The sequence below is a fragment of the Anguilla rostrata genome, chromosome 6 (assembly GCF_018555375.3).
Source record: "Anguilla rostrata isolate EN2019 chromosome 6, ASM1855537v3, whole genome shotgun sequence".
Taxonomy (NCBI): domain Eukaryota; kingdom Metazoa; phylum Chordata; class Actinopteri; order Anguilliformes; family Anguillidae; genus Anguilla; species Anguilla rostrata.
Genome location: NC_057938.1, coordinates 46,536,547 through 46,555,610, shown reverse-complemented (window position 1 = coordinate 46,555,610; position 19,064 = coordinate 46,536,547). Strand labels below are relative to the sequence as shown.

The 19,064-nt window shown below is 40.6% G+C and overlaps 2 protein-coding genes across 11 annotated transcripts in view; one reads left to right on the top strand and one right to left on the bottom strand.

Annotated features, from left to right (window-relative positions):
• The window catches only part of lama2 (laminin, alpha 2), a 100,452-nt gene extending 86,136 nt beyond the window's left edge, over positions 1-14,316 (bottom strand). For all 10 annotated transcript variants that reach the window (XM_064340051.1, XM_064340057.1, XM_064340053.1 and 7 more), the window contains exon 1: positions 14,163-14,316. In XM_064340051.1, the coding sequence (XP_064196121.1) occupies positions 14,163-14,229 (67 nt within the window). In that variant the 5' untranslated portion in view covers positions 14,230-14,316. The remainder of the gene's footprint in view (positions 1-14,162) is intronic.
• A 996-nt stretch (positions 14,317-15,312) lies between these two features.
• si:dkey-126h10.1 (vesicular inhibitory amino acid transporter) lies at positions 15,313-18,734 on the top strand. The gene is made up of 2 exons (XM_064341245.1): positions 15,313-15,570; positions 17,366-18,734. Exons 1-2 carry the CDS (start codon positions 15,313-15,315, stop codon positions 18,515-18,517), a joined length of 1,410 nt encoding a protein of 469 aa, XP_064197315.1. The 3' UTR covers positions 18,518-18,734.
• Positions 18,735-19,064: the final 330 nt, after the last annotated feature.

The following is a 19,064-nucleotide window of genomic DNA, read 5'->3' as shown; positions in this document are numbered from 1 at the left end:
CAGAGCAATAAATAATACACTGACACCAGATCTAAAATTCATCACATTCAAGGTTGTGCCTTAACACAACATAAACATCAATCAAAATCCAATGTAACAAACAATAGATAAATCCTCTGAGCTTGGAACAGAGGACAAAGACCATGTATCTAACAACCGATAAGGCAAGGCAATGGTAGTTTTTTGATAAATACATGTTTAAAAGTTTTTTACATTTTTATTTAGGTCTTTCTCTTGAAAGACCATGCTGAACTACATGGACATAATCATGAAATTGATCTTACATAAGGGTTCTAATAGAATTGCAACAGACCATGAAATATGGTGGCCAGTTTGCACGGGTTTACAGTCTGTGATAGAGATTACGCTGGTTTAGTCTGAGTTCTTTCTACAAAACGTGCAGTGGGGAAAATAGTTATTGCCACAACCTCAACAACAACAACAACAACAACAACAATGACAAGAACAAGTTCCTGCTCCCTGTAGATCCCTTTGTAGATTGTGACTGGACTTGAACTCAATCTAAAGAAGATACATGTAAAAATGTATTCAATTGAATGAAGAAACCATAGAAAGAAATGACATTTATTTTAAACCCTCCAATGCAGATGCGCATAATATATACAAAGCTTTTTCAATTACTATAACAGGAAGACTCATTGCAAGTACATCAAAAGTCACGCACGCAGGAGCAGGAGAACAATCATTTCCCTAATTTTGTGTACTTGCTCACTTATACAACAGTATATGAAAAACAACAACAACAAAAAATCAATTGAGATTTTGAAGGAAGTGATGATCTGATCTCCCTTTCAAACATGGCCTTGTGGAGCTTGAAACACTATGTCATAATAACAATAAATGTGTCTGGTATTTTTGATGAGGGCAGACACAGCCACACAAGCAGACAAAATATATTGTGTCTCAGGTTTACAAGTGTTTTTCAGGCTTATAAACAGGAAACCACATTTTTTAAACCTTAACCTGCGTAACCAAATATTTTTGAATTAACAATAAACAAGCCGTCTAGACCTGATTTCAAATGTGGAATTTCTTAATGCAAGACATTAACCCTTTGGACAAAAACTCTACCTACAGACTTACAGGAACATTAAATTGAGCACTCATGCATGTATTCGCGCGCACACACACACACACACACACGTGCACGCACACACACACACACACACACACGCAAACATACAAAGATACTCCACATATATGCATGTATACAACTATTCATCACACATTATGAATGTATCATAAGCCTTACTTGTACAGGCTGTAACAACTATCTCATATTAATAAATTGAATTAACAATAAACAAGCCGTCTAGACATGATTTCAAATGTGGAATTTCTTAATGCAAGACATTAACCCTTTGGACAAAAACTCTCCCTACAGACTTACAGGAACATTAAATTGAGCACTCATGCATGTATTCACGCACACACACACACACACACATGCACGCACACACACACACACGCAAACATACAAAGATACTCCACATATATGCACGTATACAACTATTCATCACACATTATGAATGTATCATAAGCCTTACTTGTACTGTAACAACTATCTCATATTAATAAATTACATGCAAAGTTAAGATTCATTCATGTATTTATATTGCATATTTTTCTAAATTTAAAAAAAAAATATTTTTAATATTTTGATGTACTGTATGTTTTTCTAAATTCCATGCAAAGAAGAAATTCACATGGAAGTAAATTTATTGATGGAAGATAATTTACATAAATATTATGCTCATACTTAAAAAAGAAATTTCTATAAATTATTTCCGAGCTTCCTCAAATGACAACTGAATTGAATCACCTCTTGTGTTCACTTTCATAAGACAGATTTTAAAATTCAACAATTACTTTCTTTGGGGCTGAATTGTATGGTATTTCTTTGGAATAAGGGACATTCATCCTGTTGCATGGCTTTACCTAGCTATCTAAATAATAATTTACTTGTCATTGACAGTAAATGCTAGCAATAGCGGCTGAATTGATACTGCTTTGGAGTAAAAATATTCAAGGTTTTTTATTCTGGGAAATATAAAAGTCTCCAAAGCAGAAAGGTAATGCATTCCATTTTATCACATCATTTTAAAATGACAAAGCGGGCATCAAAACCAAAGTATGCGGTACAGATGCATGTTCATATAAATCTTAACGAAGAACTACCAACTATTCACAAAAAACATGTTTTGACATTGAAATTCTATGGATTGAAGTGTATGGACAAGCTCTGAAAGGTCTGATTGGATCAGAAGAGTAGGACTGAAGGCTAATGTTACTGTAATGCTATATATGCTCTTTTGTGAGGAAAAGGAACACTTGTACTTCAAATAATGCCTGTGTACGATTTATAGGAATTTTATCTGCATCAACTGACTGCCTAGTGCCAGACCACAGAAACTCTTCGAGCGTGTTACCTGACCATCAACAGATATTGAATTTCATAATGATGACATATCTGAAAAAGTTTTAAATCACTGTAAGCAATGCTGCTTTTTTTGTTTGAAATTTAAATTAAAGTGGCTTTCAAATGACAATCAATGATTGTTAATAATGTTAAAATTGTCTTCAGTAACTTGCCATCATTGCTCCCACAGGAATGTAGATTGTGTATAGATGTTTGTATTCTTTCCTGTGGGTGTAATGACAGAAAGCATTTTTTTGAAGACAATATCAAGAAAGCCACTTCCCACTTTTTGTCACTCTTTGAGATTGTGCATCTTTTGTATACTAAAGCAACAGAAACACTGATGTGGACATCACGACATAGACACGATAAATGAAATAACTGAATGCTTTAAGCTGTCCTTGTCAAAGGGATTTAAGCATTTTGGGCCAGAGGCAAAACCGATTCTGAGGACGCTAACAGGCTCCACTCATCTCCCCATCGCCTTGCTGTGACGGTGCCCGCTCAGTAAGCAATCGCTGTGATTTACGTTTGCCTGGCCCGGTCCACTGTAAATCTCCTTTAAAGCACCCTGATCGGTCCAGCCTAGCCCCAGGAGTGATTTACGCCCATGTTCATCTGAGTTTCATTAGGACAAGGGGTTATACGGACCTGAAGCTCCTCCTAACTACAGATCCAAGGCCAAAGCAAACACGAGGCTCAGCTCGTACATGTTTATAGAAGGAAGCAGTAATATTCGCTTTGTAGCCTTCTGCTCTTGCAGCTCCACAAAGTATTCTGTTGCCATTGGCTTGCATAAATTTGAATCTCATTGTGAATGATCATTCATATAATGTAGTTTCAAGCAAAAAATTTGATTTGTTTTACTTGTAAGTCCAAAAGCATGTCATTGTACTTCCCTCAAGCATTCCTCCAAAGTGTCAATACATCAAAATTAAGGAAGTCCTTAATGAGGCATATCCTCAAAAAATATGTATTTTTTTAAAGAAACAGAATTTATACAGTCATTCACTGTGATATATAATAGTGAAGAGTCAGCATGTAATGGCCAAGGGTTAGCTCCTTTCTAAATCATGTCTAGTTTAAGACTAAATCTCCCACTGGTGTCCTTTAGGGGCTTTAAATCAGATGCACTGCCACATGCAAGGAAACCACAGTCTGTCACTCTGAGATGAACTGAGAACAGTCTGGTTTTGTGTGGTCACCCTGCAGGAACACGCATCGTGCTGCACAATTTCAGCAGTGCTCCAGAAAGACTGTGTCACTTTGGTAGAAATCTCAGAAACAACATCTCAGCCGCTGCATAAAAAATAAGCCCAGTTTTTCCCTGTGCATACTTAACTTTCAGCGACATATTAAATGCCTCGGTCATCAAACAGAGGGCTCCTCCGTCATGGTCTGTGAAGCTCATTTCCTGCTGAGTTTTACAGCATTTTCCTGATGGAGATTAAGAATATTACCTCCGCCATAAATTGCTGGTTTAACTGCGAAGCCGGGACGCTGTTTTGCAGCTCTTCATACATATATTATTTTGACACCTTTTTTTTTTTTAGTGGATTTAGATTGGTTTCTGTACATAAAAATGTGACTGTTCATAAAAGACACTTTTCATTTTTTTTTTTTTTAACTCTGTACTTTGGCCCACCAAGAAATAACGAGGCGGGAAAAGGCCGATGCGAGGACCGTTTTTTTCCCCCACAATGAGCTTCCGTGAATAATGGCGGCCCTTACAGCTGGCGACAGCGGATGTGTTCGCAGCACTTTCGAATATCTGGTGGGGCACAGCTGCTGCGCCTTTGAACGTGGTTCTGTGCCTCAGTTCCTCCGGTAGGAATCCGGCAGTGCAAATCGGTTGCGAGACGCATAAGAATTGCACCCAGTGCGGTGAGTCTCCGCTGATAAGGACGTCTGCTTAGCACAGGAATAATGTAAAGTAATGAGACGGCGTCCCGGCCGCTACTTTCACGACAAAGGCACGGGCTGCCGCACTCCGTCTCTCTGTGGAGACTCCCTGCGAGCAGAAGGAAGCGTTCTGCTCGGTGCGGCATGTGCCTGTGGTGGGCTGCTTCCCGAGAGGAAGCACGTATTGCCCCCAGACACCGGTGCTGCGAGATCCAGAGTCAAGCTGTGTGACTGGGCAGATGTTTCCCCACAGCTCCTTCTTCTGTCCTGTTCATGGACCCGGTCCGGTTCCAAAAACAAAGAAGAATATTAAACTTTGGGCCGAGTCTGAGAATTACTGAGGCCACGCCCCCACCCCCCACTCCCTCCTAATGCCTATTTTTAATTGGGTATCTTTTCTCCCACTTGTGATGTATTTTCCACATTGCAGAGGAGCACAGGCCAAGAACAAAAAAAGGGAGGTAAGGCCACTCAGGCCCCAGAGGACAGTGAACAATGTGCTTCACAGACACCGAAGCCTTAGGTTTCTTTTCCAAGAACAGCGTGCTCTCACTGAATACATCTGTAATTTCGATTACATGGGCCAGAGCCTAGAGGATGTTGTTGTTTCCTTTAGTTATCGCCAGATCGTTTAAACAGTGGATAGCACTGATGATTCATACTGTACCTCTAACGTATTTAGTATGCATGGGAAAGCACAGAGACTGAATCCTGGGGGTGCCTAGGAGGAAAGCTTCTTAAATATCCCCCCATACATCTAATCCTTAGATGTTAAAATAATAACAATTTTACATCCTGGCTTCATGAGCACAAAGGCTTGTGGGACTTTGTCAACCAAGTGCTTTCAGGGACCATAAGACTTTAAACAACTAACACTGACAACTTTGATTTCCTTTGATTTGGCTTTCTGATACTGCCCTTGACCTTTGACCAAACGAACATTCATCAAGCAATTTTCAGCAATGGTATTCATGACTGTAAAATAAACAGCATTGAAGGTACTGCAATTCCACATATGCACATTCCTTTAACTTACAGTAATGCATTCAGTTGCCTACAGCTATTTCTAATGAATTAGTTCAAAGAAGACCATTACCAGCCTGTATTTAATGAGACAGAATGTCTGCATACAATATTTCAGAGTTTTTAATCCATTTAATCCTACTGTCCGTGAGATGTATTTATTTGTTTGTTTACACATTTCCATCTGCAAGTAAGTATATCCAGCATGTAATCAGAGTAATGTTTTTACTCAATGTTTCATACATTTATTTTTGATAGAGGAAAATCATCCAGAAGTACAGAATGAAATTTTAGAGTGTGCCATAATTTCTTTAAAAATGAAATATTAAAATTATGATCAAAGCTTTGGTTAATTCAGTCACACTATTAATTTACTAATCGCAACAATAATTAGTTACCTTTCAATTACTATAATTCATGGGTGTACATTTGCAGGCAAACACTATTGCTGATTGCTTATAAAGAATTAGAGGCAGCACACAGAAGCAATAATGGGGAAATTTACATCAGTCGTCTCCATCTTTTATTGGCAAAATGTGTTTTTGTAAACTCATTTCATTGATAAACTTGTAGAGTCTGCTTGTTTTCCCATTGACTCTTATTCTCAATACTTTCTGGCAAATGTTAAACAACAATATTTATAGCCTTGTCCTCAGAAATACCATCAGGAATAATTTCAAAAGGCTAAATCACTTAAATGGGAAGCCAAAAATCAATGGGCATGATTCAGTGTAATATTTTACCCTCTGGCAGACCTCATTAAAAATATAAGAAGACATTTTTATATTGAATTTGCTGGGAGGGAAAATTTCAACCCAGGTTTTTTTTTGTGTCTCGAAAATTAAAACAGTCTGGAAATGGGGCCCCATGGTACAATGCATGTTATAAATATGCTAAAGCCCAATTCCACTTGTCGAGGTACTATTTGTATCCAATGAATCAAGGCTAAGCACCTCCGACAGACATCTCAATAACACCTTATTTGCTGGTACAGCGATATGCGTAATGTGAAACAAATGGAAATCACATTTGAGCACACCCCTAAGGAGGGGGCAAGCCTCACTGTGTTAAGATGGCAGGCAACGGAGTATCCAATAGCTTTGGGGACCAGACACACAGCTCAGTTGGGACTATAGAGACCAATATTTGGAATTCCAGCATGGAAAAAAATTATGATTTCTCAGGTCATCTAGTTGTGAATTTCTGAAGCGCTGCATTTATCCTCGCGACTTTGGTTTGGGTGCCTCCGTCTTGCTTCTTACTGACCCAGGTGAAGTCATTTTTTCCTGATGAAAAGTCTTTCTGGAGAAAGAATAAAATGAGAGCACTCACTGTGTAGTGTTGAAACATTTCATTTCACTTGCTGAGAGGCTGACTAGGCCCAGAGAATGGAGTACAAGAGCTATTCGGTGACGTGAGCTGCTTAAGGTGAAATGTCTGAATCTGAGAATAGTTTATTATTCAGCAGTCAGGAACATTTTTTAAATGATTTTAATACTAATGTAACTTCTCAAACACTGGTCCTTAATCATTTCTTTGTGATCTTTCTTTCATTATAAAGAATTAAACAGGTAACAACTGGATTTTCACACGTAATACTCAGAGGTAGATGTCTTCCCCTTACTTACATTGGGATAACAGGCAACATTAACTGAGTCTACTTACTTCCCCTAACAAATACAGGTCAGCTTGTTGGCTGTAACTACAAATTAATTCAGTCGACATTGGATACAACAGCACTATATAACGATGTGCTGTATATTTCCCTGGGGTTAATTTTCAATTACTTTTACAAAAGCTTGGCTCAGGCAGAAAAGCATTGCGAAGGAAGTGGAGGCTGGCGACTAAAGTCGCAGGTTCAAGCAGCAGCAGCAGCAGCAGCATCATCCAACTATGGCGGGCCACGGCAACAGAATTCAATTGACTTCCTCTCCACAGGGGAAAGTTTGCCAGGATTACTCAAACACCCAGTGATGCGTTCTGCCCCCACTGGCTACCAGTTTGTCCTCAGTGAGAGAAACACTTCTCCTGCAATCACTGCTCTGTTCCCTGTGGTACTGTGTGGTATGTAGAGTGTAGCATCATCACTTGGTCACAGGGGAATATGTTGGAGGAGAGCATACATTTCTTGTATGTGGGTATGTCTGGCACAGCAGTGACTTCGAGACTCATGATTCTTGGTTGATGAGATGTGAAAAGTGCTTAATATTATTGTATATTGTACACTAGATAAAATCTTGTATGGTATAAATTGATAAATTACTGATCATTCTCCAGTGAAAAAACCTAAGGAGGATTTAGACTTTCACATTTCCACAGGAATGAAAAGTAATTTTGAGGTCTGTCACAGTTCCCCCTCCTGAGGCTAGGCTAATGACTGATTTCAGTTTGTTAGCAAGACAGAAATGCGACTGACTCACAATAATACGTATTTAGCTTTTTTACCAGTGTTGTTTGGTTGAGGAAAATAACAGAGAAGCTACAAATTCCTATCAGTTTTACACAGCAGGGTTGAGAACCTGTGGGTGGATATAGGCAGAGGCCGGAGTAGCTCTCCAAATGCATTTTCCACAGACTCAAAATGTGAAAGGCGCCTCTTGTTTTTAATACAATGCCGAGATACTGGGAGCTAAACAAATATTCCAGAGATCTCGAGCAGCTCCAAATGAGAATGAAAATATGTGCTTGTGAAAACACGGCTTTTTTTGTATCAATTTCCTTTCCCATCTTTTCCCGCCTAATTGCGAATTACGAACCTCGGGTCTCCAGTCAGCTGGAGAGGAGCGGTTCCAGCTCCGAGCCACCTGCACCCGGGCGAGGAGCCCCCAGCTGAAGTGTGTGCATCCTCCAGATGCGCTCACCTGCAAATTGGCGACCGTTTTCCAGACTCGAAGCCACGCGGTACTTCGCGGATCGTAAGCGGGACGCTTCTCTCACTGACAGAAATCTGTAGTCACCCGATGCATTAATAAGAGCAAATAAAACCCAGACGTGACCAAAGAAACTCTAACTGATTGAATCCTGGCCTGCCCTTGGACAGAACGGTTATGCCTTGTTGCTGGGGACTCCTGGTCACGTTCTGTGGATGGTGCAGTAATGGCATGGCTCTACAAGATTCGATCATGCCTTCCAAATGGGAGAAACGACGGGGATAATACGTATGGTTGTCATTATATCTATACCATCAATGAGTGATCTGCAAGCAAAAAACAAACTAGTTCTTGGAGAGAAGCCACTAAAATGTGCTCAATGGTCAACAAACAGGCCTTCAGAAAAACTTATTCCCCAGGGTTTGGTGTTACAGATAAAACCTGTTGGGACTGACAGATTTATCCATCATAGATAATATTCGGTACAAGGATCCAGCCTATTCGTATTCGTAGTGTGTTCTTTGGTCGTTTGTTTCAGAAACAAAATCTATGTTTTGTTTCTACCCTTTCATAGCAATATCTCAATAAGATAAAATCTCATGTATCTGGTACACTGTCACACTCTCTGCAGTGTGCACAATGCAAAAAGTGTGCCACCTGGGACATCAGTTAATAAAGTAATTTAAATTCCCAGTAAGCGAAAAAAGGATCTTCATAAGAAATGTCTCTGCGAGAAACATCAGATCAAAAACAAACAGTACATAAACAGTTGTTTGCTTCCAAGGTATTTCAGCAGACAAAGAGCACTGTTTTGATCTGAATCAGAACCTCATCAGTCCTTACAACAAACAGGTTAGAGAAACTGAACTAGATTTGAAAATATAAATGGCCTTCTGTAAAAAAAAAAAAAATACCTCAAGCCTTTTAGGAACATAAACATCTGTAGTTTCAACAACAACAACCAGTATTATTAATAATAATATTAGTTGTATTATTATTAGTAGTAGTAATAGTAGTAGTAGCAGTAGCTGTTGTCATAACTGACCTTTCAATAATAAAAATGCTTTATGGGTTTGGTTGAATGCCCCCCTCAACCTCCAATTTTCACAGTCCCAATCCAACCTGGTTTATGATTTCAGAATGCTTGCAACACATCAAAAGAAAAGTAATAATTTATTCCTAATTAATTCTGTTCTTTTATCTCAGACTCGTTATTGGCCCGTAATTCAGTGAAGTTATTCAGGATGTAGAAAGGAGAACGTGCTCTCGTTGAAAAGACCGAGGAGCGGTTGTGTGCTCTGTCCACTTCCTGTCTGGTCACATTCAACAGTAAATGTCACCCCTGAATAATGCATCTCTCGAACACCTTCCAATCGCACCTATGCTGTACAGTCCTCGGAGGTCACACACCGGTTCTGTTCGTCTGGGCTGCCTCGCGCGGACGCCCCGGGTTGCTCCGGTTAAAATGCGTCCGCTAAACGGCACAGACAGTTTACGCGCTCTCGGCTTATAACATTTATTTTGCGGCGGGGTTATTCTAGCCTCGGGGTTTGCTAGCAGGAGCGGGGGCCCAGCTCCGCACATTCATAAAGGACAAAACGCATAACACACCATTTCCCTCTCTGCCCCATAAATCTTATGATGCATTATGAATTAAATCACATTTCCGCCAAAAATAATGGAATTTGGTTCTCACTCTGTTTACATGGCTAATGTAATGTTCGAGGCGCTGTGGCTCCAGTTGGCAGGCAAAACCCAGTGTAGCATGCTAAGAAGCCCAGAGACTGGAAAACACTGATATGCAGAGGAAACATAATCCTCATAAGCCCACGCAGACAGAGGTGTGAGTGGCCAAGATTAATGGGGATCATTACAAATTAAAGAACGGTCAGTTTATCGGCTTTAGCACATCCTGGGGTCACGTGGCGCATCCTGATTTGTTCACGCAGCTGAGTGCTTGATCCGAAACTAACAGTTTTTTTAAATTAGTTGTTTTATTATCATTTCACACATTTATTTGCTTATAAGACGCTTTCTATCTTACACGAAATGCACAACTTGAATATGCATTGATTAATCATACACTCAGGTGGATGCATGTTCTGTGCTATGCCTGCAATGTCCTATCTGAGATTTAAACCTGCAAACTCTTTCCACTAAGCCACTCTGTTGCATCTCTCAATTTCCACGGAGTCCTGATAAGTCAGTGAACCATGACACAGAACTGCAACAAGGGGAACTGCCGTGGCACAGCACAGATCAGGGCCAGGGGATGCAAAACTGGTTATATGCAATCCATTCAGATGGAATGACGAAAAAATGTACTGAAGTGCAAAAATTCAGTTGTCACACACAGAGTTAATCTGACTGCACATAATGTACTCATAGTGCAATGGGTTGGCTCCTCCCTCAAAAATGTAAATACAAAAGGTCATATTCTGAGAGGGAATAATAATGGTGCACAAATGCAGTGGGCTAGGGCAATACTAGTATTTTGTATCCAGAAAATGGCAACAAAAAATAAGGATGCTTAGTTTGCTATTTTCATCCTATTTTCATCCCCAAAAGACATTTGCATAAAATATTTGCCAACTATGTTTACATCCACAAAAGCGCGCCCACTGTTTGTTGTCATTAATCTAGTTCAGAAGCTACAGTCACAGAAACATCAATGTCGCTGGATGTCAGGCCTGACTTACAAGGTTACAGAGACAGTGAAACTGACACCATGAGTTAGCATAGGATCATTTGAGAAGTCGTAGCTGTGAGAAACCATCCTTCGGTGTTTCAGGAATAAAACTCGAGCCTACTTAAGTGTGTTAGAATCTACTCATAGGGGCATAACCATCTTGGGTGTCAGAATTTACACACAGGGTCATCTTCAGGATGGTAGAATCTACACACAGTGTCATGGCCAGCTTCAGGGTGGTAGAATATACACACAGGGACATGACCATCTTGGGTGTTAGAATCTACACACAGGGTCATGGTCATCTTCAGGGAGCATGGAGGAACATGTGAGACCCTGGTTTTTGGGGCCGTAGTGCTGCATGTGATTGTGTATAGACATGCAGGCATAGGGAAATGTCATAGGGGCCAAAGGGGAAATTCTTCTTTTCCCACTGGGAGTAACTACCTTCAGTTAAACTGGTGTCTCTTTCTCTTTCATCCCTTTCATCTCCCTCACACACACATGCAAACACACACACAGACGCACGTACGTACACGTAAACACACACACACACACACGTGCTCAAGATGTGCTGTTTCCAGAACAGGTCCCACGCATGTCTCATGCTTCCAAACAGACAGCTGTGGAACTTTCTGGTTTCCTCAACAGTATTTGTGAGAGACAAACCCAGCTGCAGTATATATCATGTTTACAACTGCCATGTTCCAGAGCAATAAATTTAAATTGAAATAAACTGTGAAAAAACACTATTTTTGATGTGGTTTCTTCTCTGTAAGGGCCAGTGCTCTTTTGAAAAAAATAAAAAATAAAGAAATCAATGTATAAAAATGTGGAGCTACAGTATACCTCTCTGAGGGCTTTTTGAACTAATTTAGGATCAATATTGTATTTACGTGTCAGACCGCCTTGAGGTAAATGTATCAAACAGCAATCTTATTTACTCCACAAATCTTCGCTAGAAAAATAATTAAGAGCCTCTTAGCAAAATCAAAGGAAATGTTCACTGCCAAACATTCCCGGATTTATAAACATATGTGTCATATACAGCCTCAGACACCCAGGTGTGTTTCATTACAGACAAATGCTGAAGGAATTGCTATCTGCAGTCTTGTAATGCCTGCTTCTCTTGCTTACACATTCTTGCCATTACACACAATAGATCTTGTTCCCGGACTGAAATAGGTATCTGCAGCCATTTATGGTTTTGACAAACACTGCAATTTCAAATGATCACAGAAGCACTTGCGCCAATTCATCACATTGTATTCTTAGCATCTTTTCATCAGTATCGACTAAAATAAAGTCAACCTTGAGTCAGCTCTGCTTTCTGTTGTCACTGCAGCAGAATTAAGTATTGATTTTCTTCTCAGAGTGTTATAAAGTTCCGTCTCCACAAAAAGCATTTTGGATATCCATTTCTATAGAACATGTATAATAAACACAAAGATGCATTAGGTTTTTTTTCTGATAAAAGCATGTCTTGTTTTTGAGGAGAAACAAACATACAGAACGTCAAACCAAGAGAGAAGACAAGAACCATAGATATACTTCCTTTATGGTCATCTCAAACAAAGACATTTTATAAAGTAACAGCATATATAAACTGAGCATCATTTCATCAAAATTAACTGCTCACTCTGATGCCTAATGGGTTTCACCAACTACCTCAGCAATGAACATGTATATTGGATGCAGTAAAACACCCACCAATGTTGCCAACTTAGATGTGCATGAACCAAACCTAGAAATGTTCAGGACACCCAAATAACTTTGTATTCAGAAGCCATTCTATGTTCGTTTTTATTTGCCAAGATATCACAAACAGAGGGATGAGTGAGGCATGTGTACAGAGAGCACGCTCACAAATGGATGAAAAATGCATGAAATAAGATGAGATTTTTCTCTGGAAAAACCCTCAGGTCTTCCTCTTCTGCCTTCTGACAACAAAAATGGGAAAAATCTATTGACTTTTTGCACTGGAGCAGCGTTGCTCACAATGCATTCATTGTGGATTTTTGCACCTCTAGTGGCTGGAAGTTTAAACAACGAGCCAAGAGAAAGAATGGTGCCTGCAGGACTGAGGGGTAGAGGTGGTGTCAGCGTGGTCTTGCACTGCCCAGTGCTCATAAAGGAACTGAGATATGGTGTGTAATTGCCCCCTGTGCATAGAATAAGAACAGGGCATTTACCTCTGCTTCCTGTTGCTATTTTTAGAATTAGGACAAGATGACACTGTTTTCTGTTTTTGCCCCCCATCTAAATTTAGTATCGCCCAGCTGCTTGGGATTTCGACAAGTCCAGCACTGTTAACAGACTTGTTAATGGACATGTGTACTTTGCATGCCTTTGACAGATTCAGTGAGCTACAAGTCAAGTAGTCCCTCCAGGTATGATCTAGATCACTCTATGCGTACGTACATGGACTCTAGATCAGTCCGTGTACGAATTTGTTATGGGAAGAGTCCTCTTTAGAGACACTTGCATGCAAGGCAAACACACAGAAGCTTACAGTGCTAATCACCATCAAATGCCCACTTTTCCTTTTCTTTAAATACTTCCTTCTTTAAATACTTCCTTCCTTCCTACAGATGTACAGCACAGAAACCGGCTAATAAGAACTTGCTAGAAGTAGAGCAAATGGTGTTTGAACAGTTCTGACCTGAGATCAGCATTAAGAAGTCATTAATTGATTGATTACATTTTGAGTGAAATGACGTGGCTTTGCAATAAGGCTGTTCACCAACACCAAGCTATAGTGATGCATATAGCCCGTGAGATTGTATCTGTCTAGTAGTTAGAATGCAGTGTGACAGCATAGCCTGTAGTTCCACAAACTTTTTTCTATAAAGTTTACCATATTCCCATAGTTCAATGATATATCAGATTACATTTCATCAATATGAATAAGAAATGTTTTATATAATGATACTTGTGTGTGCATTTTCTGTAATAGACAGCTTTAATTTACAGAACCATACTGCTTCTGATCATTGGCCAATATTTGACTTATTTGAAATTCAATGCGTTTCAATGTGACAAACAAAAATAAAAAAATAAAAAAAGTTAATTAACACATAAATAAGCCGGCAAAGTGACGACAACGGTAATTATTCCGCTTTGGAGCTGTTTAATTTGATGCAGAAAAAAATCAGCGTCTACTCCAACACAAATCCAGTATTCCAAAAAGAAATAAGACTTTAAGTAAAGCGATTATAATGGTAAATTTTCCACTCACCCCTTTGCTGTGCTCGGCTACATTGCCATAGCAACGCCAACAGTGCAAGAAACAGTAGACTTTTCATTTTCAGTTTAGTTACTTCTTCATCGCTGTATAGTCTGTCGGAGGCGCTTTTTGTGCGGCGGTGAGAGCGCACTGAATTTGAGAAGAATGTCAAACGTGACTTTTGAGAGTTCAAGAGGAAACGCTCCCCCTGTCTGAAGAGAAGTCTTTCTGAGAATTAATTAAATAAATAAATAAATATTTCTGTATACTGTCTTACAATTTCAAAGATGTCACTATTTATAAAATACGAACCACATAAAACGTGAATGTAACAATTGGTCGTTAAATCGCAACATTTGCATGCAATGATAACAACATTTATTTTGCCAAATATTGCACCATTTCCATGGATTAACATTCTTTCATAAATGCTAGCTTACGTTTTATATTTTGTGTTTTAGGCGTTATTTTGTCTTGCCTGCCTAATATTGACTAAAAGTAGATACGACTAGCCAAAAGTCACACTTAACTTTTCAGCTAAGTACAGTACACTCAGCTCTATTACTCCCTCTAGCGTTAAGTAGACCGGATGGGGTCAGGGGGTTTTGGGTAATTTGTTACCCTGCCCAAATTACTACTATCACAAGCAGAATTTAGACAAGCAAAGATACGTTGAAAATAACATTCAGCGCAGTTTTTGAAAATCACCAAACTATTTTGATCTGTAATAAAAAAGTGACCAGAAAGTAGTTTGCTTTCAAAAACGAAAACTAAATTGGGCCCAATTACGACTGGGGAATTTTGTTAGAATGTTGTTATCGCAAATTATGCCTGAGTTCATACTGTATATAACTGTAATGATGTGAGTTTAGCCAATAGCTGCTCTGCAAGCTGTCAATCACCTGTTGTGCCCATGCAAGGTGATCCAAATGTCATAAACAGGCAATTAAATTTTTCAGATGTGTGTTGAGTGCAATGGACCTTGTTCGCTCTGTACACTCGCCACCCCTGGATTGACACTGGGAGCCTTATTAATCTGAGTTTGTGATGTGAGTTAAATCACCAGCATTCCACTTATCTCCAGTTAGCCAGAGTACTGGGTCTGGCCACCATAGTGCAAGGGAACCCAGCAGAAGAGCACTTAAAGCGGAGAACTCCCAAAATGTCGTGTCTGTGGCTGAGGTGGTTGGGGACCCAAGCGGAGGTGCTGAGAAACTACAGTTTTGGCCACGGGGGAGACGAGGAAATCCTGGGGTTTGCACAGCAGGATGAGCTGAGCAGAACGTATGGGGAAGAGGGAGAGGACCTGGGGGAAGAGGAACGGGGCTCCCCCTGCAGAAAGACTGGGGCTGCCCAACAGATTGCCAGCCCCAAAATTACCACCTGGGAGGCAGCTTGGAACGTCACCAATGCCATCCAGGTAACCAGAGGCTGCTTAAACCTCCGTAGCAACATAGGATAGTGACGACACGGAAATGCATGTGGGTGTATGTCATTGTACAGAACAGGCTGAACTTTCATTTTTTTAATGAAATGTTTATTATGTGCAACCATTCAAATCTGACTGATTATTTTACTTATTCTTTGAATGATGACAGTACTGCACTGTTGTTGCCACGTGAATTAGCACTTCAGCTGTGTGTATGTGCATGTGCGTGTGTGTGTGTCTGTGTGTGTGTGTTCCAAGCTTAATGTTGCCAGGTGATTTCTGTTAACAGATTCTATCTGTTTTGCAGTGGCTATAGACAACAACAAAAAAGCCACTGGTTGGCTGGTTGGAAAATCCCTCACCAGCCTAGTCATCCAAGTCAATATATGAATAAACCAAAAGTAAATAAATGATATGTTCAGCATCATACAACCGGTATTTTAGTATAGGAAATCTGCATATATAAATACTTAATTTGTAAATGTTTGCAGTTAATCCAAAAGCTTAATTGAATGGTACTTTGCAGTCTTTTAATAGCATGCTCTTTATTTTGACACTGGGTTCACAACACGAAGTGCTCTTACAACACTAATTGCCAGTTGTCCTCTTCATCCACCCATGTGTTATTAGGAAAATGCATCACCGTGTTTCCCCTGGATTGCATTTACACACTGATGTTTCCAGGGAGGTAAATGAGGTCCAGGCTACTCAATGAGCTGTTAATCGATATAAGAGATCAGCCATCAAAGTGTAGAGCCATAACTGATAAGTCAGCATTAAGTCAGCCTTTAGTGCATGCCCTGTTGAAATAAAAATGTATACTGGTGCCAAATGAACTGCCGCCAAATTAAGAGTTGCAAGGCTTCCAAAATGCCCCCTTTTTGAAATGCAGATTAAGTATTGCCCTGTTAGAACAGGATATATGTATTTTTCTGTATTTTATGAGTAGTGAATATTCATTTAATTGCATCACTGGACCTTGACTGTAAGCATATTACCCAGAATGCAATTTATTTAGAGCATTAATGAGGTTTGCTCCATACTTCTTGTGCATTCAGAATGTTTCCTTAATACATGGCAATGCATTTTCTCTGAGGTGTATTCACATTTGATGCTATTCCAAACAAACTTTAGGTCTTGTCTGACGGGATGAGACATCAAATATTTATAAGTATGACACTGATCATTGTAATCCCTAGTAAAGAGGGCAAATTTGCTGTCATAAAACGAAAACCTTTAATATCTCATTTGGTGTTGAAAACAAATAAAACTGCATTTAACATGGTGTGTAGCAATATGCTTATTTTCCAGTATTTACCATAATAAATATAATCAATAATGTATGAGGATAGTAGCAAACCAATCTGTTTGAGAAAGTGAAAATAAAAATGAATAGCCTTAAATCATCTCTGTTGTATGAATTTTATAAGTTGTATGTACCAATATTAGTCTGTCACACAGCACTTGACTTAAAAAATAGTGTCTTGTAACATTTGTTTGGCAACACAAACAACACCCACACTTTTGGAGCCACAATAATAGTTTCAAAGCATTTTTCTATTGTTGTCTTTTCTATTGTTGCCAGTATAAAATAATTAAAGAAAGAAATTTGTTCTTGGTGATATAGAGATTGTCTTAAGACATACTCATGTGTATAAATTTCTAGCAGCTAAGGTTTCAAAATAATGTTGTTCACTTGCAAGCTCCTACATAAACACCAGCAGTTTGCTGGAAGATTTTCTTTTTGCTCACAGAACTCTGCTGGTTCTTCATTCCCCCCCTTCAGGGTATCTTTGTCCTGGGTCTGCCCTACGCCCTCCTGCAGAGCGGGTACCTGGGCTTGCTCCTCCTTGTCCTGGCCGCGGTCCTCTGCAGCTACACGGGCAAGATCCTGATTGCCTGCCTGTACGAGGACAGCGAAGACGGGACCCAGGTCCGGGTCAGGAACACCTATGAGGACATCGCTAACGCCTGCTGCGCCCACCTGTGTCCCCGCCTGGGCGGGAAGATCATCAACGCAGCCCAGGTGGTTGAGCTGATGATGACCTGTGTCTTGTACCTGGTCGTCAGCAGCAACCTCGCCTGCCACAGCTTCCCCTTCATCCCGCTGTCCTCCACGGCCTGGTCGGTGGCCACCTTCCTGACCCTGGTGCCCTGCATGCTGATCCGGGACCTGCGGGTGGTCTCCCGGCTCAGCCTCCTCTGCTCCGTGGCCCAGTTCCTCATCACCGCCATCGTCATCGTGTACTGCCTGACCCAGGCCCAGCGCTGGTCCTGGAGGAGGACGCCGCTCCCCGTGGATTTCGAGAAGCTCCTGGTGTCCGTGGGGGTGATCATCTTCAGCTACACCTCTCAGATCTTCCTCCCCACCCTGGAGGGCAGCATGGCCGACAGGGCCGGCTTCGCGGGCATGGTGACCTGGACGCACGCCCTGGCCTGCGTCTTCAAGACCGCCTTCTCCCTGCTGGCCTTCCTCACCTGGGGCGAGGAGACCAAAGAGGTGATCACCGACAACCTGCCCCCGACCCTCCGCGTGGCGGTGAACCTCTTCCTGCTGGCCAAGGCGCTGCTCTCCTACCCCCTGCCGTTCTACGCGGCCGCCGAGGTGTTGCAGGGCTGCGTGGGGCAGTGCGGGGCGGCGTGGATCGAGGCGCGGGAGGGCGCGTTGGTCCTACGGGCCGGCCTCCTGCTGCTCACCTTCCTCGCCGCCATGTACATGCCCCACTTCTCCCTGCTCATGGGTTTGACTGGGAGCATGACGGGGGCCGCCATGACCTTACTCCTGCCGTCACTCTTCCACCTACAACTCAAGTGGAGGAAAATGGACACCAAGTTCAAGGCCCTTGACTTTGTGATCTTAGTTCTAGGGTCCTTATGTAGCTTGTCTGGTGTCATTTACTCTGTCAAAGGAATGAGCAAGGCCTTTGGAGGCAGATAAACACTCTACTCTATGTAAATTTTGTGCATAAATGTTTTCCTGAGAATAGCCAAAAGGTTAATGACTGGCTAGATACAAATAATTCATGTAGGAAGGAAACTTTAGAAGTGCTTGAACATTACGGTTTGACATGGAACATTAAAAGAAGTATGGAAACGAACAAATGTTTGACATTGCATAATTGCAATGCTTGAAATAATGAGGTTGTCATAAATAAACAGAAGAAACATATGGAAGAAATACTTGATTGAGGGAGATGATGCACAGCCGATTTTGAACAGATGTTTTTTCTCTTCATTATCATGGTAAAGTCATCCTTTTCGCCTGAGCTTTGCATATATCTATAGCTTATTTGGGCAAGAAACCAAAGAAAACATGTTTTGCAATAATGCAAAACACATGCTGTATAATTACATATTTATTTCTCTCATACTGTTCTTGAGTAAATTATAATGATATTGCTTGGTGTCAACCATTTTGATTTGATGCTGAATGTGAAATTTGAGCCAGATGTAAAAATTCAATGGAATAATTCAGAATAAAATGC